The sequence below is a fragment of the Pseudoliparis swirei genome, chromosome 11 (genome assembly GCF_029220125.1).
Source record: "Pseudoliparis swirei isolate HS2019 ecotype Mariana Trench chromosome 11, NWPU_hadal_v1, whole genome shotgun sequence".
Lineage (NCBI taxonomy): Eukaryota > Metazoa > Chordata > Actinopteri > Perciformes > Liparidae > Pseudoliparis > Pseudoliparis swirei.
In genome coordinates this window covers 24266901-24294751 of record NC_079398.1, presented here as the reverse complement: position 1 = coordinate 24294751, position 27851 = coordinate 24266901, and the positions used below count along the sequence as shown (strand labels likewise).

At 43.1% G+C, this 27851-nt stretch overlaps 3 protein-coding genes across 4 annotated transcripts; all 3 read right to left on the bottom strand.

The window, feature by feature from the left end:
- Positions 1 to 618: 618 nt before the first annotated feature.
- Positions 619 to 1813, bottom strand: fabp7a (fatty acid binding protein 7, brain, a). Its single transcript, XM_056426098.1, has 4 exons — positions 1693 to 1813; positions 1332 to 1504; positions 1152 to 1253; positions 619 to 904 (listed from the first exon to the last, which is right to left on the bottom strand). The coding sequence occupies exons 1-4, from the start codon at positions 1763 to 1765 to the stop codon at positions 854 to 856; spliced, it is 399 nt and encodes a 132-aa protein (XP_056282073.1). The 5' UTR covers positions 1766 to 1813; the 3' UTR covers positions 619 to 853.
- An 863-nt stretch (positions 1814 to 2676) lies between these two features.
- Positions 2677 to 17390, bottom strand: usp40 (ubiquitin specific peptidase 40). Of its 2 annotated transcripts, none has more exons than XM_056426095.1 (31): positions 16736 to 17390; positions 16249 to 16316; positions 16049 to 16162; positions 13445 to 13609; positions 13101 to 13247; positions 12105 to 12248; positions 11783 to 11911; positions 11396 to 11512; positions 11179 to 11286; positions 10854 to 11054; positions 10557 to 10695; positions 10254 to 10335; positions 9886 to 10057; positions 9699 to 9783; positions 9551 to 9621; positions 9038 to 9450; positions 8812 to 8959; positions 8649 to 8709; positions 8191 to 8244; positions 7877 to 7965; positions 7599 to 7685; positions 7482 to 7518; positions 7308 to 7372; positions 6943 to 7017; positions 6644 to 6853; positions 5932 to 6050; positions 5766 to 5831; positions 5432 to 5642; positions 5081 to 5173; positions 4877 to 4971; positions 2677 to 4344 (listed from the first exon to the last, which is right to left on the bottom strand). In XM_056426095.1, the coding sequence occupies exons 1-31, from the start codon at positions 16929 to 16931 to the stop codon at positions 4236 to 4238; spliced, it is 3870 nt and encodes a 1289-aa protein (XP_056282070.1). In that variant the 5' UTR covers positions 16932 to 17390; the 3' UTR covers positions 2677 to 4235. The 2 variants fall into 2 exon arrangements, with proteins under 2 accessions (XP_056282070.1, XP_056282071.1); XM_056426096.1 differs by having other exon boundaries at positions 10557 to 10692.
- A 914-nt stretch (positions 17391 to 18304) lies between these two features.
- Positions 18305 to 25391, bottom strand: LOC130201806 (thrombospondin-type laminin G domain and EAR repeat-containing protein-like). The gene is made up of 14 exons (XM_056426931.1): positions 25307 to 25391; positions 23605 to 23828; positions 22588 to 22704; positions 22331 to 22554; positions 21835 to 21925; positions 21573 to 21729; positions 21316 to 21447; positions 21156 to 21226; positions 20697 to 20855; positions 20419 to 20620; positions 20068 to 20300; positions 19160 to 19338; positions 18942 to 19043; positions 18305 to 18712 (listed from the first exon to the last, which is right to left on the bottom strand). Exons 1-14 carry the CDS (start codon positions 25389 to 25391, stop codon positions 18559 to 18561), a joined length of 2130 nt encoding a protein of 709 aa, XP_056282906.1. The 3' UTR covers positions 18305 to 18558.
- Positions 25392 to 27851: the final 2460 nt, after the last annotated feature.

Below are 27851 nucleotides of genomic sequence, written 5' to 3'. Positions count from 1 at the left end.
GTAGAAATGACATTACCACAGCTAAGATTAGCATCATCTATCTGCTAGCTAGCAGGTTGAAATAACATTACCACAACATTAGCCGGCCCAAAATAGCTACGTACCTTTGAAATTGTTGAACCAAGTGGGTTAAATGCGCTCCAAATGCGCTCCAAGTGGGTTTGGCTCCAAATGCGCGGGTTTGAATATGCAATGCGCTCCAAAAAGTGGATTTGAATATGCGCTCCGCTCCAAGTGGGGGTAGCGCATTGATTGGATCAGAGTTTTGGGGGGCGGGACCACCTTCCGGCGCCTTCCAGGCAGCGGCTGCCTGGAAGGCGCCGGTGAGGGCTCAAAACACCATCGAGCGACCATCTGGGGGTTACCAGAGGACATTCATTCCCATGGGTTCAATGGTCACGGGGGGCCGCTGCTCTGGCCCGCACCCCCACCCTGCAGCTGTCACCTGGAGCTCCCCCATCACAGGGGGAGCTCTGTTCCCGCAACAAAGGCAGAAAAGAAAAGAAGAAGAAAAAGTAGCAGTCCATTCAAAATTCCATGAAAAAAAAAAGGTGAGATAAAGTGGAAGGGATGGAGCTCTCGTGACTTTTATCAAATAGAAACTGAACAGTCTGAGACGAGGTTTGGACGAGGAGTTTATTTTTCCATTTTTAAGACGCGCTCAACAAAACAGTTTTGGTCCATCACAGTCTGAATTTCTTACAAAAGCTCTGACAAAAAAGATTTCCCAAAATATGTATCTCATGTTTCAATAGCAAATCAAGTGCAAATCACTGCATTCTGTAAAAGCTCAACAAAAAACACCCCGTTGATCGTTAGCAGTGCATGGAGGATTTGCTCAGTGATGGCAAAGTTAGGCTTTCTCATATGTGCGGACCGCCTGGACGCCCTCAAAGGTCAAAGTCTGTGAGGCAGAGGAGAGACAAAGCAACAAGACCAGTCGGTACTTTGATGGGACAGTGTTCTGCAGTTTATGATGGTTATATAAAATCAGTTATTACAACATTCCAAAGACAAAGCAAGTTTTAACAAGTACTTTATAATGCTAACTGAAACATGGAATCACAACGGCAAGTCATCGTCTCTCAGTTGTGTACGTGGTTCATTTCATTTCATACTCTATCAAGTGAGTTTTTATTTGTTAATCTTACCGCCACCAGCTTCCCATCCTTGATTTCTCTGACGAATTTCGTCTCCTTGCCGTCCCACTTCTGCACTTGCACAAGTGTGTCTCCTTCCATGGTGAAGATAGACTGCAAGCACCAACATTTACATTTAAACCACCTCCAAACAGACACTCGGAGAAGATTACACACCAACTGTTGACTTACTTTGACGTGTCGGTCATCAGCTGTGGTCTCGTCAAACTCCTCTCCCAGTTTGGAGGAGATCTCGGTGTTCTTGAAGGTGCTCTGGGTTTTAACCACCACTTTGTCCCCATCCTGGCTGATCGCTACTGTGGGTTTGGTGACATTGCCCACTTGTCTCGTGGCAAAACCAACACCTGTAAATAAATAAAGAAAAAGTGACTTTAGTGCTGATGCATTATTAATCTGGACATAAATCAAGAGAATAACTCTTTTTTTTTGTACTTCTTTTCTGTAAATATAGGAGAACACTAAGCAACTATCCCTTAAACACAATATTGCTGCAATATCATCTTAATTCAAGCAGAACACTAAATGATCTTACCCAGTGCCTTCATGTATTCATCAAAGTTCTGGCTGTCGACCAGTTTCCATGTTGCGCAGAAAGCATCAACCATTGTGGCGGGTGGTACTGGTCCAGTTCGGTGTGAAGCAGTCAACCGGTCGCTGTCCTCCGAGCAGTAAATCCTGCAGCAAGTCTGCCAAATTAATACTGGGACAGGAGGGCGGGGACTCAAGAGCAGCAGGGGGATCTGATTGGCTGTTCCAGACTGGCTGTAATTCATTCAGTTTTTTTCCAAGTCAGTTTATTTGTAGAGCCCATTTTCACAAATTACAAATTCCCCTCAGAGTGCTTTACAATCCGTACATATAGATATCCCTGACCTTTGACCTCACATGGGATCAGGAACAACTCCCAAACAACCCTTCAGGGTAAAAGGTCAGACCCCTTGAGGAGAGAACAGAGGAGGATCCCTCTCCAGGATGGACAGGTGCAATAGATGTCATGTGACCAGAAGGAATCATTACACACTAATTAAAACACAGGAACAACACAATGAAGATGACAGAGTGGATGAAGAGTTGGTAATCGGCATATTCCACCATCCATCAGATGGAGGGAGAGGAGTGGGCGGAGTCTCAACAGGGCCATGGCATAATCACTGCAAAATGTTCACATACACACAAAACACAAGTGAACTACACAATGCATATGCAAATTAGCGTTAAGGCACAGACAAATACTGCAGACCTTTATTTCCCGTGGTCATCATCTTAGTTCAGTGTCAGCATTACCAAAATTATGATTTCCTAGTTTTAAAAATCCTAAAAAAGTTTCACTAATGGGATAATTTAGTGGTCGTCTATATTTTCAAACACTTTCATTTTAGCAATATGATTAAAAAGCACAAATGCCAACCCATAAAAATATTTTTAAAAGAGAAAACTTGGATCAGCAAAGTTATTAGAATTCATAATCAACCATGAGTCTGTACCAAAGAGGACATTCATAAAAAAGCAACAGCGATTCATCAGCAGTCAACTTTATTGTTCATAGTGTACAAACATATCTACTGTAATACAGTTGTCATTAACCAACAACTTATTGACCACCCAAACTAAATTTGACTATTGCAGAGTATATTGTAAATAAAAGAACTGATTAAGTATATCTATATATGAATCAAACAAATTATAAAGAAACGGGTTTTTTTTTTAATCAGAAGAAAATATCCCACTTCATACAGTTAAAAATTCTGTTACTTTTTCAAATAAATGATCCATAAGAACCCTTTTTAACTTCCCTGAAGTTCACATATATGCATGCAACTGAAACAGAAAAGATTTGAATCTGTGAAAGTATATCTTGAAAGCAGCTAAATCATTTGTTAGCACAGCTGTTACAGTTTGGCTCCACACCCATATTTCTTTAAAAATTAAATATAGATTGACCTGAAAATGAAGACAGTCTGCTTCAATCGTCAGCAATAAAGAGGCTGCAGCGTGCCGAATAAACATCATCCAAGTCAACAAACAGCAGACAATCTACATTTCAGCAGTTCGAGTGTCACGTCACATTTTAAGTGGAAAATGCACGAACCCAAATGATCCCTCTATGGATCGTTGGAACACTTTTGTTGTATTCTTTTAACCGGAGTAAACTAAGAGCAGGTACTTCGGGTTAAAACACGAGTCGAGTTGTAGAACTTGGGGGTGAAGACAGGAGAGGTAGAATGAGAGCGGGAGAGAGTGAGGTAGGGAGGACGGCGCGACATCGAGACGCCTCCACATTAAGGCCCGCCTCTCCTCTCACGCCGACCCAAAACAAGGCCATGATAACCGCGTTGGTCATCGGCGGTTAGTGACAGGTTTATCATAAAAATAAGCAGCAATTAAAACACCTTGTAAACAACAACTAATGGAGGTTGATTTCCTTTTACTAATGGCTTATTGTGCTGAAAAATGTATTAAACAAGTGGAAATTGTACAGCCACTAGCGGACGGCAACAAGTATGCAGCCATCCTTATTGCTATATTTTATAAAGAAGTGGCGATGAGAAAGAAGCTCCAGTATACACAAGCATGATTATAGAACTACCGGCCTGTAAAAAAACTAAAAATACTTCAAAACTGTTTTTTTTCTGCTTCTCTTAACTATTGAGTCATGCAGCTAAGATTTCCTGAAGGTCAAACCCTCCTCGAATATTTCTCGGATAATAAAACTACAATGTAATTTAAAAAAGGGCATGAGTGGCGGTCCGTATTTAGAAAGCTTGTCGAGAGGAAGACAACAAACATGAGGCCTCTTCCAAGAGATCCCGAGATATCGTATAGAAAGAATGAAAGTCACGCTCCATTGTTACAAAACACTTCATCAAGTTGACAAAATGAAACTCGTTCTCTTCCCGCCAACAAAAGATTTCAATTGCAGTTGGTTTTGAGGGATTTGTGGAGAAATACAGAAAAGTAAATGGCATCAGACCGACGTCAAGCGGATTGTCCCAATTGCATCATGGCCTCTGTGTGTAAGTGCGTGTAGTTTTCTAGGTAGATTGGATTTGTCCGTGCGCCCACGGGAGCAGAGCGCTACCGGAAGACTCCAACGTTGATCGACAGCGCTACCTCTGGCTTCCTGGATTTGGTCGGTCCGGTCTTCTTCTGTGGTCCAACACCCTCAGAGCCTGTGGCCTGGGCTCTGGAAAGAGGGATTTGGGATAAACGTTGTACAACATTATATATATATACACTTAGGTACACACACACACAGCATAATTGGATTGGATTCAATCTATTGTCATTGCAGTCCAGGTACACATGCAATGAAATGTATCCTCTGAATTTAACCCCTCCTCAGTCATGAAGGAGCAGTGGGCTGCAGTGATGCGCCCGGGGAGCAGCTGGGGGTTCAGTGCCTTGCTCAAGGACACTTCGACTTGCAACTAATGGGGAGAGCGGGGATCGAACCGACGACCTCCTGACCCCACTGAGCTGCAGCCGCCCCAGCTAATCGGAACATATTGAGTGTTGCGGCGTTGCAGCTTAATGACTAATAACTTTAGTCACACGATGATTGGCAAATAATAACCGCCATAAATAGGTCAGTTGGTTTTCTGTACGAGAGCAATGCCGTCGACAGGGCCGTCGACAGGGCCGTCGACAGGGCCACGGCCACGGCTGCTGCAACACGTCACGAGCATCGTCTCCGTGTCAGAGGAGAGTCATCCCACCCTTTCCTGCACTGCTCCGCTTGCTCCCTGAGCCTCAGCTGGCTCTGCTCGTCCTCCAGGGTCAGGAAGCTCCTGTTGTTATCAATCAGAAGATTCTGGGGATAAAGAATATATATATATATATCTTTTTAAACAGATTCAGTGTTTCTCAAACAAATCAAACCAAATGGACTCCATGTTCAAAACAAACGGGTTTATCAAAACCTTGATGCCGACTGTGTCGCCATCTTTGAGGTGAAACGGTGGCCCCAGGAGTGATTCAGCCTTCCTCCTCTTCTTCTTCGACACCTGCTGACTCTGAACAACAACAAAGACACATTACAGATATACTTTGATTGTGGGATACATTCTTTGCTTAGGAATAAAAATCCCTGAAGAACCAGATGAACTGAAGGACCAAGGTCGACTCTGTTTTCCACTCTCAGCTGCATTTCTCCCCACACTCTCTGAAGCGTCACCAGTTCCTCCACCACCTGTTCTATTGCGCCAGAGACTGCTAGTACACACACACAGAAGACAGGTTCCCCCTTACAGGACTTCCTTTTCTCATCTCACCCAGTTTGAGATTTCCTCCCAGGTGTGTTTGTCCGACTGGTGTTTGGCCAACAGCAGCGAGTCGGGGGAGAGGCCGTAGTGTGAAGCCAGACAAGAGCGTAGAGAGCGAGGGGAGGAGTCACGGGCCGCATCCCAAACCAGCTCCTCTGGCGGGTAGAAATGTCTCTCGCCTGGGACTCCCATTTTGACATTCAGGATCACATCTTTAGAACTTAGGAACAAGACAAAGCATTTAACTCTACTTGAAATAAGGGAAATGTACTCGGCGAAAAAAATAAGGACGCTGCAGAACATTATGTATAGAGCAGAAAACTGATGACGGCAAAAACTTTACCCAAGTTCTTCTTCTTTGAGGAGCCGTTGCACACACAGGCCTGTACCACTGGACAGCTTCAATTTCCTGATCGAGAAGGAACCAAAATGTGGATCAACAACGACTCAAAGCTTTGCCTTTTTTCTGATTTAAAAATAATTCCGCTGTGACGGGAAAGCGTCTGTACTTGAGAGTGAGCTGCGGCCCTCTGAGGATACGAGTCAGCCTCCGTCCCTCAAGCTGCCACACACGCATGAACGCAGTGGTTGGCACACACACACCCTGAAGGGCGGGCAGTGTCAACATCTGGCAAAGAAAAGGACAATCAAGTCAATTGGTCAGAAGGAAGAAGCATAAACAAAAAAGGTAAAGAAAATCACAGACTTTCACAAGTCTATAAAAAGAGAAGAGAAGCAGCTTCCTTTGCGTGAGTCGAGTTGTCGTCGACTTAAAACTAAAAAGCACCCCATAGCTGGCAAACTGTAAATACAAAGAGTATTCATCCTCTGGTCTTATAACTAACTGAAGGACTGGAAAGGGGAAGCTCTTAGGTTTCCTAAGTAATGAGGACTAAAGTCCAATAGAATCTCAGTGTTTCCCCTACCATTCTACCAGATTGGCGCCCCGCCCCCCTGAAATCTCCGCCCGCCAACCTGTAATTTTCTCTAAAGCGCCAGATTTAAGCAGAAGTAATTTAAGGTCCTTTTCTTAAAGACGTCTTTGTTCCATTATTAAACTAAACGTCTGTTATTGATCGTCTCTAACCAGCAGCATGTCATTTCTGTCGCGTTAACACTTCTCGGCTCTCCGTCTCGCGCTGCAGAGCTCCGATGCCGGCGTGTGTGCGCCCGCACAGGCGAGCACACTCCCACTATATACACGCAACCGTCACACGCTACCTGAGTCTTGAGATCCTCCAGGGTAGCTTGGTCCGATATCTCCACCCGTCCCGCACTTCTCGGTTCCGCCGTGTTGCCGACAGCCGGAGGCGGCGAGTCGCCCACAGTCACGACCTCCGCGGGGTCGTCGTCAGTGGGATTAAAATCCATGGAAACGGCAGAGTCGGTTGTGGCATCCAGACACAGCCACACTGACAGCTTGAGAAACCCCTGAGAAAACAAAAAGACAACCACGGCTCAAGAGAGACGTGACACCGTATTATATGAATCTGCAACACAAAATAAAAACATTTCAGTACCTTGGGAGGAAGTTGTCCTTCTGTGACGATCAAGGTCTCCCCATTGTTTATTTTCAGCTCCGACAGAGAAGCATCCTGAGGAAAACAATAATAAACAGTTTTTTTAATGGACACTTAAGAGTTCAAAGTGTTGGTATCATGCGAGTGGCGTTTGCTTTTTGGCTCTATACAAGTTTTTCATTCCAGTTTCATATTTCGTTAGTTTTCAATCAATATTCACTCTTCTTAGTTCACTCTTGTCTGGGGATAAAAAGCTTTAACAATGCAAGTGAGAATGTAAACCCAATAAGCAGGGTAAACAAATTCTAATATATGCAAACGTGCATAACATTTAGTTATGATGTATTGTGCAATCTGCCGCTCACCTCGTCCATAATTGGCTCTCCAACGTCTTCACACCAATCGAGCCTCCTTAAGTGCCAGCAGGTGCCTTCACACACACACACACGTTTCAATAAACATTAAAAAGTAGTTTAACAAAAGCAAAGATCATTTTGGTGAACAGTTCAAAACAACATCATGCGTTGGTGTAGTTTTACCATCAAGTCGAACAGCATCCAGCATTTCCTTGAGACACTGCAAATATCAAGAGATAATATTTGTACACGTACATGCAACATTAGCAGATAATGTTTCATGAATGGAAGTTTCTGCACCTCTTTGACAGTACATGTTTTCTCCACTATGATGTCCATCTCCATGCCAGCAGAGGGCGCTGTGCCCACAGAGAAGTGCAAGAAAAGCTGGAACGCACAAGAGAAAATCTTACATCCAAAAACATGAATCAAGCGCCTTTAAAACGCTCGTAACCCTTCGCCTCCGCTCTGAACTGGAGGATAGGATCGGTTTACTGGCACTTAAAGCTTCTGTAACATTCACCCGTGCAGCTGCAGCTACAAAGGATTTATTGAAGGTTTCAAATAGAGAGACACACCTGCGATGCCTTGGGGGCATTTCCCGGACAGAGAGTCAGTGTGGTCATGAGTCGCACCCCTGCATCCCGAACACTCAGCTCCTCACACACTGCCAGGTAAACCGGGACGACACAAGTGCACTCAGTGAATGTGTTACAACACTTCAAACACGCAGGGGAGGGAGTCGGGGGAGGGGTCGGGTACCTTTTTAACATTTTATGAGGGCCTGTGTAAAGGAATGCCTATCTTAATATTTTGTGAAAATGAGGGGAGTTTCCAGCTCCAAGATCACTGCGCCATTATTTTTACCCCCAGGTAACAAATGACAAGGTACCTGGAGGAAGGAGTTTCCCTGTGCAGTCCACATGTCTCAGGCAGTACCGTGCACCTGGTCAGTGAGACAGAAACACAACAGCGGATTTAAGTATTAATGTTTACTCGCATACAAATGAAAGAATTACAACTTAGACAGACATGTATGATTGCCTGAACAGTAGCCGAGATAAAAATGTTACTTATGAAGTCCCGAGCAACTTCATAAGCACATTATATAGTTATAATTTATCGAGATCTTCTATATTAGGGAAACGTATGAATCAAAATTTGACAATAAACAAGCCTAAAGCAGTGTTCCATTTTAATGGCCTGTGATTTTACATTATGTAAGAGACATTTAAGATATTTTTACTTCATTATTATCCTATGCAAGCTGTTAACTTGTATCGAGCGTATGAAATACACATAAAACGTGTTGGTTCAACCAGGAAATGTTGTGCAGTCCGAGCATCTTGCCTGCAGGCGGCGGCGGGAGCTGCAGCTCCTCTAAGGCCCTCTGCTTCACCTCACACAGCAGCTGGAAGTATGAGTCAGAATGAACAACGTGGCGCTCGATCAATAAATATGAGATAAAGAGTCCGACCAGATAGGTTAAAAATAAAATAAAATACATAATGACCATATTTCCTGTAGCTGGAACTTTGATCTTCCTCATCTCCTCTTCTTCCTCTCCTTCTCCAGCTTTCTGTGGTACAAACTCCACCTGGAGCCAGCGGCAGTCCGACGGAGTCGTCACAGTGACGACATCTCCGTTTAGAGCGAACATGCTGAGCAACATTAAGAAGACAGTCGTAAAACACACACACACACACAAAGAACAACACACAAACGGCAGAGGAGTGTACCTGCTGTCCAGGGACTGTGGCTCCAGCACCAACAGCGCGTCTCCGTCTTTCAGCGACAGCTCCTTGAGCGTCCGTTGCATATCATCGGGGGGGAACACCCTCCATCCACTCGCCCCGCCGCCCTCCCCCGCCCCCTGCTCGGCTCTCTTCCCCCCCTTATGCTCCTGGCACAGCAGACACTCCTCAGGCTCCCCGAGTTCCTCCCTCACCTCCCCGAGAGTCGCGGCACCTGCAAACCCTCTGGCCTCCCTTTTAAGCCCCGGCCCCCCATTTTCAAAACCTCCTCTTCCCTCCTCACACTCCGATCCACCCCCCACCTCATCCCGATCCCCATCTTCCCGCAAATTGGGACGGACTACATTCAGCAGCACCGGCTCCCACTCGGCTCCAGTTGGGACAGTCGCACCGCACACCTGAAGGGATTAAAAAAAACAGTCCACAAGTCGGACATTTGGGATCTTACCACCGCTGACTAAACTCGCGTTGTGGTCCCTGAGAATGCGTTGCACTCACCTCTCTGCCGTTCCACACAAACAGGTCAGAGTTTGTACAAATGCCCGCACGATACAAGGAGACGCCGTCGTCTGCCGAGACAACCGCACACAGAACGTTGTGACGGACGTTCAACACTTCTTCTACGTTTTACATGTCAGTGTCTCACCTGTTAAAGTATTGTAGAGGTGTAGACCAGCAGGAAGACTCCTGGCCACAGTCAGAGCCATGTCCCCTTCCCAGAGTTCCTGCTTCTAAACACACACACACATATACACACACGCACAAATCACCCATCATTTTATTTTTCTGCATTTAAAAACAAAAAACGCTCATCTTTTTGGAAATCAGGTTACCTGATAAATAGCTAATCGAAGATCTCCCACGGTCTTTCTGCGGTCAAAACTCAGAGCGCTGCTCCCGGTCTGCTCGTTGCCGATTGGCTGCAGGGCTCCGTGTGATAGCCTGTAAGAGGGGGCCAGATGGAGACGCAGCTCCACGGTGTTATTGGTGGCGTCAAACTCCTCGCTGTCAGAGAAACAATGGGGATTAATAATTCGTGTGAGAAAACCATTTGAATATAACTTTCTTTAATGTTTGAGTTTTAAACTTCACGTATTGAGTAATTTTAGAAATCACTGAAATGTCACACTCCTAAGTCAAGAACCGTCAAAATATGTGATAGTCGTGCAGCGTGTCGTGGATAATATGTGTGGTTGTGTACCGCATTTTCTGAATTCTTATGTTCTCCTCCTTTGCCATCTGGATGAGGTCAAGAGGAATTTTATATTGGGGATTGTTGAGAGCTGCAGATGTAGAAACACATTTGATTCATATTAGTCGTCCAATAACTTCAAATGCTGTGTACTTGAATGAAACTATGAATGAATGCTGTAAATTAAAACATGTTTGTTGTTTCATTGAATCAAGTCACTGTCACTTCTATTTCAAATTACGCAACTTAATCTTTTCTTTCCTCCGTCTTTGATCTTTTTGTCTAATAAAAAAAAAAGATTGTGTCCATTACCTTCGCTGGGCCTGTGCAGCTGTGTTTTTCTGTAGAACAGCATGTATGCACTCTCTTTGCCCTGGAACTGCTTCTCTATGTCAGACTCCCTAATGGAGGTCACTGTGGAGTCATTGAGGTCAAACCAGTGGCTACCCTGCTGACAGACAGGAAGAAACACTGTGAAGCAGTCATCAAAGTACTCACAAGAAGTGTCCTCCAGGAACCCACACACAATTGTATATTTTTCCTTTAAAAGTCTTCAGAATGTCATTTTAGAACTTGAATTCTTGAAAGCGGTGACAGGTGCTTTCGGACCTTTTGTTCGGGCCCTGACTTCTGGTCTAGTTCTGGCTGTTGTTCAGCAGCTGTGGGGTCGGACGGGGTCGATGGATCAGAGTTAGTCGTCTGCCTTTCTGGGCCGGGGGGCCGAGTCGCAGGGTTCGGCGGGTTTGTCTTCAGTGCCACTCGAGTACCATTAGACACCAACATGAACACATCATTGTGGGACTGGAGGAACTAAACCAGAAGGAAAAAAAGGAAATAATATCACCAAATTGTATGAACCCCAAATAACACCAGCAGTAATTCAAGATTTAAGGAAAACATAGGAATATCATAAAAAGAAAGAAACCATAAATACCTTTCCTATTGGGCCATAGTGCTTTCTGAACTTTTTGCTCCAGGAAGACCCAATCCTATCCATGAGTTTTTGTCCCAATTGGTCCGACAGGACAGTCTTTGATGGCTCCTAGTGGAGAATATACGAACAGCAACAAATAAATGAACTGGCTGTCCTACGGAGTCAACAAGGAAAAACTATGAACACAGAGTTCAGATTGAGGAAGGGGCTGCTCTACCTGGGCAATAACAGCCGCGATCACAGACAAAGGGTCATCTTCTTCAAGTTTTGGCTCATGCATTTCTTTGACTTCCTCCTTGACATTATTCTGAGTCTTGGCTTTGCATTCCTCCTCCTGGAAATAAAACAGAGATGATGGTTTTCCGAATGCACGCATTCAAAAGCTTGCAGGTTGGGATAACGCGTTACATTGCTGAGTTATGCACATGTGAAAAATCTGCCAGTTAGATGTTTTGAACAGTACTTTTTGGTGAATAATCAATCAATAATTAGCCACTACTGAGAAAATATTCTAAAAATATGAGTAAAACTAAAGACTGCTTATGATATTTAATAGTTGATTCTAGTTTTTTCATCCTCCTGTTTGCTCTCCTGCTTTTCTCACCGGTGGCTCCCATTGGCCAAGCTGGTCAATGTCCCTGATATAAACATGGTAATGGCCGCCATAGCAGCCTCCCTTATGGATGATCACAGAGAACAGCTCGTAGGAGTAATCAGAGTCCTCAGCATCAGTCTGTGGGGGAGGAAGACACAACAGTTAACTTATCGAGACATCTCAGGGTGTCAAAGCCTTCCTGGATGATGTTAAGAAGAAGCCTGAGAACCAAAGACAATAACAACAACAACAAAAAACAACAATTAAGAAAAGTCATGTTAAATGTGCCCAATCAAAAGAAAGTGAGGTCATATTAAAATCTGTCAGCTACCTCTTCACAAAACGGCCGAAGGTCGATGGTTAAGGGGAACTTGTAGCGTCCCGTCTCCTTGTATCGCTCACATTTGGCAAAGTCGAAGCTGAACCTGAGCAGGGACATGGTCATGAATGGAGGAAGCTTCTGCAGCTTGGCCGACTACATACAAGCAAAGACAGAAAAGGAAGGTGAGAAACTATATTTTTTCATGGGAACAAGACAAAAAATATCGATACAAAGAAGCTTTTAACAAGCTTCGTTTTAACCCTCCTGTTACCTTTAGGGTCAATTTGACCCCATTCAATGTTTAATGTCGGTGTTCTTGAGGGTCAATTTGACCCCAGGCTGTTTTTCACTGTCAAACATATAAGAACTAGAATGGGCACTCGGTAGAGCACATACCTTCGCATATCACAAGATTGGGCATTGAATTATGAACATGTTGGCATTAGTTGCATGCCAATTGAATATAAATTGACCGCGCTATGGTAAAAAGAAGATGTTGACATTTCATGACCTTGACCCGATCGATCCCAAAATCTAATCAAATGGTCCCCGGATAATAACGAATCATCCCAACAAATTTCATGCGATTCGGTTTAATACTTTTTTACTTATGCGAATAACACGCATACAAATAAATAAATAAATACACGGCGATTAAAACATAACCTTCCGCATTTTCAATGCGAAGGTAAATATCAACTTTTTTATATATTTAAAGGGCTATTTAGGTAGTCAACAAACAAACATAAAGTACCTCACACTTAAACTTGGAAAACAATATTAATTCTAATAATTTTCTGGAGGTTTTAATTGCTGGGGTCAAATTGACCCCGAGGGTAAAATATGTTAGTAAATGTGAAGGGAACTGGAGGGTTAATACTCCTTTCGACTCGATTGTTTAATATGAGACTTAATCGAAAGAGAAAGGAGACGTTTCACATCTCGCGAGGTTAATTGTATTTTAACCGTTGTTATTGTGTCGACGGTCTGAAAGCTGGCACTGACCTTAGCAGCCGTGACCAGCCGGTCGCACTGTGCACAGCGGTACAGGTTACTGCCCTCAAACATCTCTTCCTCCACAAACATGTTCCACAAAGCCTCTTCCAGGCTCGACACGCCACAAACACACGCCGTCAGGTCCAGGAAGTCCTCCTAAAGAAGGCCCAAAAAACAAACGTGATAACTTACTTATCTTTGCTTTAGCATTTAGTCGAGAGATTTATTCCACCAGCTAACTCTAAATCTTACTGAACGATAGACAAAAAAAAAAAACTATTTCCAACAGTATTTAATGGAGAGAATGAATGAAACTTCATAAATTGAGAGAAACCCTGTACATGTAGACACACCTGTCTCTGGCTGATGTTCCCACACTCCTTGCAGACAATGCTGTTGACAATGGTGCCGTGATACAGCTGGTGGATAAATGTGCTTCCAGTGGTACCCACAAGAGAGTGCTCCAATGCGCTGAACAGAATCTTGTTCAGCTCCTGCACGTCATGCTGATTGGTTCCCTGAGAGGAATGAAAACGAGAAGGTTTGAGTTCGGGACAAAAAGATGTCCGTTGTGTCCCAGTTCTATTATATGAACTAATAGTATATATAGTTCATACTATATTGCACTTTTTCATCGACACGGTTCCAGGAAACTTTCGGTGGTGATCCAGCCGTTATGCTCGACAGGGATTGCGCCATAAACTAATATTCAATTCAATTCAGTTTATTTGTATAGCCCAATTTCACAAATTACAAATTTGTCTCGGAGTGCTTTACAATCTGTACACATAGACATCCCTGCCCCAAAACCTCACATCGGACCAGGAAAAACTCCCAAATAACCCTTCAGGGGGAAAAAAAGGGAAGAAACCTGGAGGAGAGCAACAGAGGAGGATCCCTCTCCAGGATGGACAGATGCAATAGATGTAATGTGTACAGAAGGACAGATTTAGAGTTTAAATACATTCAATGAATATGACAGAGTGTATGAATAGTTCATAGTAGGCATATTCCACGATGGAGACCTCCACGATCCATCAGGCAGATGGCGGTGGGGAGGAGGAGTGGGCGGAGTCTCAACAGTGGGCGGAGTCTCAACAGGACAGTGGCGTAGTCGGGAGCAGGAATTCCACGACCCAGACCTCGATGATCCATCAGGCAGATAGGATCTATGCCGTCTCATAGGGTCCGATGACCCCATGAGACGTGAAGTCACAAGGACTCCGGAGAGAAAGCAGTTAGTAACGTGTGATTGAGAGATGAAAATTCATCCTTAAGGAGAGAAAAAGAGGAGATAGGTACTCAGTGCATCCTAAACGTCCCCCGGCAGCTATAAGCCTATAGCAGCATATCAAGGGGCTGGACCAGGTGAACCTGATTCAGCCCTAACTATAAGCTCTGCCAAAGAGGAAGGTCTTAAGTCTACTCTTAAACGAGGTGACTGTGTCTGCCTCCCGGACTGAAGGTGAAGCTGGTTCCATAAAGAGGAGCTTGATAACCAAAGGCTCTGGCTCCCATTCTACTTTTAAGACTCTAGGAACTACAAGTAGTCCTGCATTTAGTGAGCGAGCTCTCTAGTGGGGCAATATGGTACGACAAGCTCCTTAAGATATGATGGAGCATCACCAATCAAGGCTTTGTAGGTTAAGAGAAGAATTTTAAAAGTGATTCTTGATTTTACTGGGAGCCAGTGCAGAGCAGCTAGTGCAGGAGTGATGTGATCTCTTTTCTTAGTTTTAGTGAGAACATGAGCTGCAGCATTCTGGATCAACTGGAGGGACCTAAGAGATTTATTAGAGCAGCCTGATAATAAGGAGTTGCAGTAATCCAGTCTCTAAGTAACGAACGTGTGAACCAATTTTTCTGCATCTTTTTGAGACAAGATGTGCCTGATTTTTGAAATATTACGTAGATGAAATAATGCAGTCCTTGAGATTTGCTTTACGTGGGAGTTAAAGGACAAGTCCCGATCAAAATATGTTCCTCTCTTTGAGTCTATGGCTATAACTTTTATGAAATCATCTCTTAGATGACAAATTGATCATAGAACAACATAGTCGATACGATCCTGAACATAAGTTAGCCCTTTCAGATGCAATTATAGATTTTTAGGAAGCTCTGATAAATAGCCTCGCAGTTAATTCTCAGCTAAAGAAAAATACGAGAACGTTAAAATCATTTTGCAGGACCTTTGACCCTTTCCATGTGTTTTCTATGACTAGAAAATGTGTCTTTTGTCCAGGATTTCTCAGGAGGCCTGAGAACCCCGACAGATTGTTTTAGTCCAACTAAATCAATCCATGACTCGGACATCTACAAGATTTGCTCAGATGAAGATCAAACAGACTTCACTGAACCAGCAAAATGGTTTTCTGCTTCTTCTTTTTACGAGCGGACATCAGCTTGATATCAGCTCTCCATCCTGTTTAACCCTTCTATTACCTTTAGGGTCAATTTGACCCCATTCAATGTTTAACGTCTCAAAAAATATATTTTTGCTTCATATTTCAGGACTTTTCCTAATTTTTTGGGGACAACTGGGAACACATATTCTTCTTTGGGGTCAATTTGACCCCAGGCTTTTTGTCACTGTGTCAAACATATAAGAAATATCAACTTTTTTATTTATTTAAAGGGCTATTTAGGTATCAACAAACAAACATAAAGTACCTCACACTTAAACTTGGGAAACAATATTAATTCTAATAATTTTCCGGAGGTTTTAATTGCTGGGGTCAAATTGACCCCGAGGGTAAAATATGTGAGTAAATGTGAAGGTAACAGGAGGGTTAAATCACACGCCTGCATGTACCTGGACGCCCCATCTATGGCACGCATTGTGGATCTGTCTTCCAGACAGGAAGGTAAATCAATCAATGTAAGAAGAAGTGTAATCCGAGCCTCTCTCTCTCTCTCTCTCTCTCTTGCTCTCCTTTCCAAAGATAATGGAAACAAACCTCGCTGCTGTTCCAGCCGAAGCTGTCGGTGAGGTTGGCGGTGGAGGCGCTCTGCTGGTCCACCAGCAGCAGACTGGCAAACAGTTTCTGTAACTCCAGAGGGATCACTCTGACCTGGGGAAAGAGAGTAAAACCGCATTACGCTTCACACACAGAGACATGACATCTTTGGTGACAGCTACAAGCACTTTGAAGCTTACTTTGGCCCCTGCTTTGTCTTTGTCTTCCAGGCATCCCAACTCCGCTGGTCCCAAACTGAACAGCTCCTCTGTAGAAACACACAGGGTTCTTACACATTTTGCCCAATGGATTTCCATGACTTTAAACCAAATGTCCATGACCAAACTGAAATCTCGGGGAAAACATGAAAAATGTAGAACATTGTGTGTATTGAGAGCGTACGCCAGCTTATATTTTGAGCGTCTTTCTTTAAAAAAGATATTAATGATTTCAAACTCGGCGTAAATGAGCACGTGATAACACATTTCAATGACTTTTCCAAAACTTTTATGATTTAAGTTTTTTCCATGACTGTTCCAGGCCTGGGAATGACCATTTTAAAATTCCATGACTTTTCCAGGTTTTCCATGACCGTACGAACCCTGCACACACATTGACCTCTCAATAACTGACCGGAGGTCAGGAGACTGTCCTGCACCGGCGTGCCTCGGTGCCCTCCCGCCTCACCTCTGAACTCCGGGGTGAAGAGCAGCGTTTGGAGCAGCGAGTTGAGGTAGCACGTCCCCCCTTGGTTCTTTATGCCGCACAGATTGCTTCTTCCTCGGGGCGGAGGTGGCTCGTCTCCCCCCTTTGCGACGGTCCCCCTGGAGGAAGTCGAAGGGGAGCCTTCCTCCTCATCTTCCTCGAAAAGATTCCCGAACATGTTTGAGTGACGTATTCCGTTGTCTCTACGTTCTGCTGGAGCTATGTAGTAAACCAAGTGTTCTCACTCCGGGGAGCCCTCTTGCTATCTCATCTTCGTCTTGCCGAGTTCTCTGTTGACAATGGCCGGGCTGACTCTGAAATAAGAAGACTTCACGGGGCTAAACATAGCGACTACTACCGGATGTAGCAACACACGCGTTGGACTTCCAGTAAAGTTGTTTAGCAAGCTAGCTTAACGCGATAAAGGCAAATCAATTGACAGCTCTGCGAAAATTAAAAAAAATATTAGTCTGTCGGTAATGTCAACGCTCGGGAAAATAGCGTCGTCTTACCAAAACTCTACCGACTTATTTAAATGAAGTGTTTCACCAGGGAGCTTCTGATACTCGCTATTCCTTCCGCCGTCTGTCTTAAAACAGAAAACAAACAAGGCGTAAATAAAAATACCGTCGGTGAACTGGAGGCAGCCATGTTTCTTTCTGCAGAAAATGGAGCGGTGCATTGTGGTACTTGTAGTATTACACTCGGGTTACGCACGTAGTCGACATATCACAACAGATGATGGTTTTATTGCTTGGCCACTGAGTATAAACATAATTAGTGATGGTTATTTATCTATGGTGGAGTTGATTTACTGCCACTTTATGATAGAGTCATAACAATTATGTTTATAACGTTATCTTGTTTTCATAGCAACAAGAAGCAATAAAAACTACATTTCCGACAAGTTTAGTCTTGAAGTTATTGACGTGTAGTCTTCCAAAGCAAACCATGGAAAAATACACATTTACGGTTTACAAAGAATGGATGTTATGTGCCCAGGGCCATGCACACGAAACAAACGCCTCCCTCGGTTATGATTAGCCAATAAATAGTTTTCTTCATGTGCTCCAGATGAACGATGCTGAAGGTTAGAACATGCATAAACAACTCTTGTCTTGCATATAAACTCTGGTTTATTGTAATATCAATAAAATTATCTTAAATATAATTCATACAACAAATAACAATCAGTAAAAAAAAATGGAGAACACACATTTCGGTTATTTTAAAAATCCTCAATACGAAATGTTTATACAGAGAATTAGAAATTTAACAGAAGCTCACTCAGGGCTGGTCATTAAACCAAGTCCCACCAACCAACATATGCTTTCCAAAATGTTCTAATTACAAAATATCATTCTCATTTTATTAATTTATTTGACTGTTAAATTATATTTAGTCATTATCTTTTTATTTTATTTTATTAATGCTCTGATGTGCACCGCTGCTGTGATTTTTTAAATGTCCCCACTGTGGGACGAATAAAGGTATATATCATATCATATCATATCTCCCTCCATGAGGGTTATAACACCTTTCAACAATTTCAAAACTTTAGGATAATTTCGTTTATTTAACATTCGCCAATGTACTGCCTAAAGCAGTCATATTTGAGATGTTTACTCAGAATCACGACCTTAACGGTTGCTACGGCCCTGGCTGTGTATGTCAATTGAGAACAGGCACAGTATTGTAAAGGCTCATTTACGCCACACTCCCATTAAAAAATATATTTTTAAAACATTTTCTTAGACAGACACAAACATAAACAGAGTGAACAAAACTGCACGCACACTCTAATCTCAGTGTGTTTTCAGCTTAAACACTTTGGAGAGAGGCGCTTTGGCACTAGAGTAGATCAGATATGATTCTCCTTCAGAGCTAAAAAACTCCCAGTCACTGCATCCAATCGTTGGGAGCCAATGTACAGGAACAAATCCTTCATATCCCTGCCACCTAAAAACAAACAGAGAGGAGGAATCAGATGAAAGCTGTATTTGCATCTTCTTAGAATGGGCTCTAGGCCCAGGGTTAACTGGTTCTTTGTGAATACGCACATGACAAAAGTGCTAGGCTTTCACTAGTCTGGCTCACAGCAAGACAATACATCTACATTACAACAGCGCTATTATTAAATGGATGAATTATTTCCCATTCGTAGGGCTGTTGCAGACAAGTTGAGTACCTGTAAATAATGCTGTTGAGAGAGTAGGATTCTCCGTTGAAGGAGTTTGCGACAACCAGGAAATATTCCTCCCCGAGGCTGAAGAACTCCCAGTCCACTGCACTGATGGACATGTATGTGGTGATGCCAAGAGGTTAAAATGGCAGCAATCAGAGGTTATTACACAGCACATGTTCTCATAATGCACCTTGAGTATCAAAGTGTTTGCATATCTGTACCTGTAGGTGACAATATCCTGGAAGCGGACAAACAGCTGCCCAGTCATGTCCAGTTCGTAGATGGTGGAGTTGATGGCGTATTGACTCGGTCCTCTGCCATGGAGTCTGTGTCCATTGGCAACCACTAAGAAGAATCTACTTCCAATCTGAAACATTTCCCAGTCTGTGGCGCAGAACGTCTAGACAATGAGAGAGAAGACATCCAGTGGTTTTAGTCACAGGGAGAAAGGTTTTTTGCGAGAACATAGAGACGGAGACGCTGAAAGAAAAATAGCTGAGAAAGTAATACATGTCAAACAAATGCCCAAATTATATCATTTCACTCATATCTAGATGGTTTTACGTGATTCATTTCCACCTGCCCCAAGGTGCCTCACATCCAGCTGTGGAGTTCCCCTAAATCATCTGCTTGTGATTTCGTGTGACTATCAATGTGTCAACACTCCCTCTTCAAATATGGCTTATATAATTCACTATCAGTTACATGCCAAAGCACTGCTATCACTCAAGCGAATCGTGGTAAACCGCACACCTCTATTTCTGGCCCCGTGGCCACATGAACACACCCTTTCTTTGCTCCCCATCTCTCTTTCATTACCCTTTAATCTCTCCGTGTTTGTGTTCCCTTCGTTCTGTGCGCTCAGACGAGACGGTTTCTTCGTACTTATCTCAAAGATACAGATCTCATCAGAGAAAATCAAAGCCTCGCTGGGGAGAAGATGAATGGTATGGAAGTCATGCAGCAAAATGCTACACTAAAGTGCTGTTAAGTCTAATTTACCTACACACTTAAACACCTTCTGAATGTACCCTGTGTTGTGGGAGGATGCCAAACTGATATTGTTGTGAAGTTTAAGGCATTTTAAAGGCACATTCTGCATTTATTTTGCCCTTTTATTTCCACCAACCTTAATCGTCTGAAACACCTTGAAGCTTCCACGGACCCAAATATAAATGACGGAGTCTACAGAGGTCGTGACTCCATCGAAGGCATTAGCCACCACCAGGAAATGGTACGGCCCCACTGTGAAGAACTCCCAGTCGTAGGCCCCTGAAGTCCGCAGCAGTTGGTGAACCTCAAAAGACTTTGTCGACCCATTCCATTTGTATATCACGCTGTCTATCGTGTGATTAGTGTCACCTGAGAGATAAACCAGAGAAGACAGAAGGAAACCGGGAGGTTTGATATTTTGTGAATGTCGTGCAAAGAGTTCTGGAAGTAAACAGGTCATCATTTCGTAAATATTTAGCGTCTCTACCTTGTCTGTGGTTGGCCACAGCGAGATACGTGTGTTGATTGATGTGAAAGGCCTCCCAGTCCCGTGCACAGTGGGTCTGCAGAGTCTGGAAGTGCACAAACTGTTTCCTTCTTTTGCTCCACTTGTAAATCACAGAAATGTCAGTCTCGGATTCTTTGCGCTTGTCCGGCCCTCCGTCAGAGTGAGACACGACCAGAAATGTCTAGATCAAAGTAACAAAACACAGGGGTATCAGCTCGACTCACGTTACATAACCCATCTCTTCCTTTCCGTCATACCTTCTTGCCCATGCGGAAGTGTCTCCAAGCCAGAGCTCCATATGTGCTGATATTCTGGTAGAGCTGGAAACCTGTGTTGCTCCACAGATACACGGCCGAGCCAGAGGCTGACCTATGAGCCATTGCAGCCATCAGACCCATGCCATCTACCTGGAACACCTGACCATTGGGTAGGGAAACAAATAAAGACAAAAAGATACGGATAAAGAAATGTAATCAAGTCAAAAACCAACTAGTATTGACCAGATTACATTTAGGAATCAATACTTTTCTAGGATTAAAAAGTGCTGTGGTACCCAAACTATTTGATGTGACTCATGACCCTGGTCCAAAGATGTATGTATATATTGTGATGCACAAGAAAAACGAAAATTAAAATAATTGTGCACGCTAGTATGGATATAAATACAAAAATATATAAACGTGTACAAATTAATATTTTACAAATCTGAAGGATACCTCTACATCATGTGTCTCTGAGCTGGTGGTGAGGACCTGGTGTTCCACGACGTAGTCAAGTCGTTGGTGATCTGAGTCGATAAGGAGGTGAACATTTTGTCAATATTAAACGTAATAAAAACTTGCTCGTGAGCGGATTTTTGAAATTGTGGATTCTCACCCTCCAGCACGGAGATCCACACTGCACCATCGCAGAGGTAAAGGCTTTTCCTGAGCGGATTGAACCACATCTGGCCTCGTGCCAGCTCCGAGCACAACCGCTCCAACCCCACTGACACGCGCTCCTTGGTTTCTGAGAGTTCATGATGAAAACACACAGACAAGCAGACAATCAGCGAGGCAAGGAAGCAGGAAAACATACATGTCACGGCTTTCATCAACATGTGAAAAGTATTGTAGAATCTGTCTGCAAGTTACCGTAGGAAGACACATGGTCATGACCCCCCCTCCCCGTGACATGCAGGTCTGACAGAAGTGGCGGTACTGACAGAACTGCCAGTCGGGGGTCCGAAGAGGGGCAAAGCTGATGGGTGACATCCAAACCAGGCACCAAAACCAGCTGGCGCAACAGACCCTGTGTATGGGGCAGCAGACACGAATCAAAAGAGGTGACTGTTTTAGAGAAAACACGTGGTCTATCATGAAAGTTTGTGAAAATGAAATATAATATAAATCTTACTGAATACAAGCCTTTCCATCTCCCCCGGCTGCCAATGTGGAATTTTGATCCCTGAATGTTGAGGTCTGAGGGAAAAGGCCTTGAGGGAACACTGTTTGCCATAAAAAGAGATCATTATTTCTAATAGCTGAAATAAGTTGCTTTTCCTCTTTGATTATAACTTAAAGACACTGTAACTGAAGAAGTCTCCTCCAGTCTTCTGTGTGTGAGACAGGAATCGTATTGTGTAGGCAGCATACAGGAGCTGATTCCTCTCCCCTTATGTGTGCCAGAGGCACTTTCCAGTAAAAAACATTTATCACGTACTGTCAGGCTACTGTGATATGGCTGCAGGGTGTGAGCAGATTGGAGTGGGGCCACTATATTGTGGTGAAGGATCTACATTCTATCCCTCAAGGGAATTCAGAGGGAACAGGAAGAGGTGGTAGGAGACAGACGGTGCTCCCGCCAAGCGAACAGAACACAGAGATGAGCAAGATAAAGATAAGGAACTTACATTTCCAGGGGTGTGTTGCAGTCCACTGTGAGCCTGACATGATGACTATCAACACTTAAAACCAGAGTGTGCCACTGGTCGTCAGCCAATCTGGCGCCTCGAAACAACGAGTGCTCTACGACCCCTCCGTGACCTCTAAAAAGGAAATGCAGACGTTCCTTCGAGAACCTCAGTCCCAGGAGGACCCGTCCGTGTTCTTCTCTACCCTTGACTCGCCTCTCCTTCTCCCTCTCTCCGTGTCGTTGTACTTCACCGACGGTCCTCTTTTTATTCCTTTCCAAAATGTAGCCTTTATCGTTCTCCTCTTCCTCCTCCCCTCCTCCTATTGTCTCTACTTGCTTTGGCTCCTTCAAGGCAAAGATGTATTCGTTTCTCTGGAAGGTAAATGGGAAAAACACTCAGACACACTGTGTCTGCAGGGGTGGAAAGTAACAAAGTATATTTACTCGAGTCCTGCAGAGTTGACAAATCAAGATAATAATCCACATATACACTACCGTTCAAAAGTTTGGGGTCACTTAGAAATGTCTTTATTTTTCAAAGAAAAGCACTGTTTTTTCAATAAAGATAACATTAATCAGAAATACACACTATACATTGTTAATGTGGTAAATGACTATTCTAGGTGGAAACGTCTGGTTTCTAATGAAATGTCTCCAGAGGTGTATAGAGGCCCATTTCCATCAACGATCACTCCAGTGTTCTGATGGTACATTGTGTTTGCTAATCGCCTTAGAAGACTAATGTCTGATTAGAAAACCCTTGTGCAATTATGTTAGCACAGCTGAAAACAGTTATGCTGATGATATAAACTATACAACTGGCCTTCCTTTGAGCTTGAAGTTTGAAGAACAAAATTAATACTTCAAATATTAATCATTATTTCTAACCTTGTCAATGTCTTGACTATATGTTCTATGAAATGTTCAATTCATTTGATAAATGAAAGTGAGTTTTCATGGAAGACACGAAATTGTCTGGATGACCCCAAACTTTTGAACAGTAGTGTATATGTTACTCTTTACTCCTCCACTACATTTCAGAGCGAGATGTTGTACTTTATACGCGGCTACTGCTTCTAAATCATTACTCAGAATTTAAAAAATATACTCTGCTCTATAATGCTCTGAAATAAGCACATTTAATAGATGTTTTAAGTACATTTAGTTAAGATTCCCTCTGTACTTTTCCTTTAAGTACTATTTTCTCACTCACTTTCACCTGAGTACTCGTTCCACCACTGGTATTCAGTACCCACGGACTTAGATGCTCACCTTGGGGCCAATGCTGGTTACTTTGAGTGTCACAACAATGGAGAATTGTTTGGGGAACAGGTCGCAGTCCACCAGCAGCTGGGAGGAGGGAAAGCTCATAGAGGGATGAGGGCTGGAGAAATGCACACCCCTCACCCCTCCAGCCTGCTTCACCTGCACCCCTGTCATGAGCTTGGAGGGGTCCCTCTCCAGGACAAAGGACAGAAGATCCAGAGGGAGCAAATCTGCAGACAATAAGCAAACAAAGAGGTCAGGGAGATTGTTTTACTGCTCAGGGCTTTTTATGCAGAAATTCCCTAAAGCAGTGTTTCTCTCTAAAGGAGCCCTGAAGTTAACGGAAACCAAAAACACATTATTATTATCTGCTCTCCAAATTATGTGAATTTAGATTTTTTCGAAGGTTTCTAAAAAAGTATTCAAAGTTAACCACAGGACAAGGGACCATCTCTCGTAAGACTTGGCGGAATGTTTATGTATTTACTCAAGAACTGTATTTACGTACAAAGTATGATTTTTCTTCTTTTTTTGATGTACAAAGTACTTTCACTCTTATGCATTACAGAGGGAAATATTGTACTTTTAACTCAATATATTTATTTGATAGTTTAGTAACTTTACAAATAACATTTATAATGGTGATTGTTTTGTATTACAAATAAGATTTTTTTGAGCATAAATGATGATATAATAATGATAATAATAATTTATGACAAAAACTGTGTTTCGTGTCGTCACAGTGACCTTTGACCTCCAAATTCTATTCAGTTCATTATTGAGTGTCAGTAGATGTTGGGGCCAAATTTAAAGAAATTGACCCACGGTGTTTCTGAGATATCACGAGAACGGGACGGACATGGGGTCACAGTGAACTTGACCTTTGAGCACCAACATCTATTCAGTTAATTCTTAAGTCCAAGTAGATGCTGAATTTTAAGAAATTCCCTCCACGTGTTCCTGAGATATCGCATTCACGAGAATCATATGTACAGAACGGACGACCTGCCGCCGACACCGTGGCAAAAAAAGTAATTTAGTGTTTCACGCTTCCATTAGTAGCAGCAGCCGTGTAGAAACTTCTGCTAAAGCAACAGTCCTCTTACCGTGTGGCATTAGCACCACACTGCTCATCGCTTAGTAAATACCATTTGAAACCAAAAGCAGTTATCGCTTTGTTTTGAAGAGGACACGCCTTAAAAGGTTTGAGAATAACAGTAATAAACTAAGAAATCAAGTAACGACATGGCGTGCAGGAGTCACGCATGTGCGAGAAAGAGCCCTGGGTGGCGGTGGAACTGTAAAAGATTTTAAGAGTATAGAGAGCGGCTCCTTGAACAGCGTGAATAACAAAAGAGAATTTATCTGAAATTGATGAGACACCTTACAAACATGCAGCCTGTCATGATATTATGATGTGCATTGTGGAACCCTAACCCCTTTCCTATGTCTGCACTTGTTTGTGGATGTTAATTTAAGTTAATATTGCACGCAATAGTGAGCACACAAACACTCCCACTGTCCTGTAAACAGACACAGACAGTTGGAATTATTCAAAAGAATTTTAGCTGAAGGGGTTTCCAGATGAAACCGTAAACCATCCATTGAATAATCATTAACCGAGCGTCAGATCTATAGAAGTGAGCTGAGGTAATAGAGGGAACGCTGAGGGTTGAAAGAGGTCAAATAGAATAAAATGGTACAATACCTGTGCAGCGTCTCCATGCGTCTGCCGTGGTGTCAGCGGCCCTCAACCCCAGGAGGAGGAGGTGCACCAATAAGAGCGATGTCATCACAAAAAGCCTGTTTTGTTCAATTGCCAGCTGGTACAAACGTGTCCATGTTTGTCTTTGTGGTGTTCCTGTTGTCTCTATCTTAAGTTACAAAACAAACCAGACAACCGTGTTCGCTTCATCTTGATCCAAGTGAGCACATTTTTCTTTTCTTTTTTAGATCCAAAGAGAAATGTCCAGCCAGCAAACTCTGTTCAAAGTAATCAAAGGCTACACCGGCTACCTACGATTCACAAATAGAAAAAGAGAAGCCTTACAGCTGTGATTCCTCTGCGCTTAGGGGAGGAATCCACGCATGTGTGTGGAGAATCCTGCACCTGCAGCTCCTTTTAACCACCAGAGCCATGCAAATCACCAGCCAGGCTGTCACTCATCCTCCCTCAACCGCCTCTAATGACACAGACCTGCCAGAGGGGTGAGCTGCTACACTTGGTGTGCGTGAGTGTGTGTCTGTCAAAAGACGGATTCCTCCAGACATTCAAGACACGAGAGAGGCCTTAGCAGACAAAATGTAATGAAAGGAAACCCTAAACAACAGCACAGAGGTGACCTTTGGTCCCCCGGCTAATGGACAGTGGATATGAGCTGAGCTATTATCGCATTAGTTGTTATCCCATAGTTTATTACCTGAGAAACCGTGGAATGTGCATGAAGCCAGCTGTGATATTAAAGTATTAAAAAAGAATGCCCTGTAAATATTATTGAGAGAGGAATGAAGCCCCAGGGACATTAGGAATCACTGCAATGGCAAAGTAGCAAGAAGGTTGGTACGTCGCAGGAGGTGACTTTCAAATACAAAGGTTTGATTCTCTATGGTCACCAAACTATTTAAATCCACGTCTAAGTCTATTTCACCCTGGTTTGTTGGTAACCAGGCACTCGTGGAATAATCAGACTGTGTTTGGAAGAGACGTCGGCATCTCGGCTCGTCAGATCCCTGAATCCTCTCATCCTCTGATTTACAAGGCAAATACACTTTGCCTCTCTTCCTCTCGCCCACATTTAAAGCGTAGACGGCACACAGATCAGGAGGCGAGATATCGACGCGTGTGTCCATTCATTAATCTTTCTTCCTTCCAGGCATGGAGTTTCAGAAGGACTTGTTGAGACGCAGATAGCGAATGTAAACTGCGCATGCTCTTCCTCGTTCCTGGTTTGACTCTGCTGCCATCGGTCGTATCCCTGCTCCAGTTGTGCTGAATGAAACCATTCAGTCGGCGTGTCGGATGAGAATGAAGATTATTTTTTAAATCAGGATTTCCAGGAAGTTATTTGAAATAATGATCAGACTTTTAGAGACCAACATCCGTTTTTTTTTTTTTAAGAATGCTTCTTTCAATGTAATGATGGTGACATCTAAAATGCGTTTGCGTTTCATGCCAGTCTTCAATTCTATGCAGAATTCTGTCATCACTTTTGTACAAGTTCAATTCAATTCAGTTTATTTGTAGAGCCCATTTTCACAAATTACAAATGTGCCTCAGAGGGCTTTACAATCTGTACACATAGACATCCCTGACCTTTGACCTCACATCGGATCAGGAACAACTGCCAAACAACCCTTCACAGGGAAAAGGTAAGAACCCTTCAGGAGCGCCACAGAGGAGGCGTGTTGTGAAGGATAAACCAAGCCAGACCGACACGTGAGACTATCGTAGTTAACTAGCACCACCTAGCTGTCTGTTTCCATCAGGGCACGTGGAGCTTCTGTCTGTACTTGGGCATACATGTCGAACAGGGTCTCAGTGGGAATTGAAACCTCGTCTTGCATATTGGCCCACAAGAAGCCGAAAATAGTTTATATAAATGGTCTGCAAAGGTTTAATTTAACATTGAAATTCTGAAGAGAAAATCAAACACATACAAACTACATTTCCAGCTTTAAAATAATTACTGTGGTCATTATTACATTATAAGCATTTAATTGCATTTGGAATGAGCAACCTCTTCAAAAACCTAAATGCGTATGTTTATAACTATAATCACACAGCCACTTCATATATGCATACCTGCAAACTCATGAGGGGTGAAAAAGGTGACAACGGGGGTGCAGGTGACTTTTTTTGTTTGTTGTCACCACACCACATCCACGTTGTTTGAAGCCTCAAAGCTTTTAGAACCACAACTACAGTCATTTTATTGTTCTGACCACAAATCTAAATAATGATAATAAACAGTTTAAGAACAAAAGGTCCTCCGCTCTGACTCAGCCCTATAATGATAGTAATAACAAATATACATTGTCATTATATATAATATGGTTAAAGTCATTCATGAACCAACTTCCTTTTGTTTTGCCTGAACAGTCCTCATGGACTTCTCCCTGAATCTGTTCTGTCTCTACCTGTTTGTCACGATACTCGTATTATAACTTCTATACATATTACATACCTGCCATAAATATCATGATACCCAATACCAGAATTCAATACACCATACCAACAATATGGTACCATAATT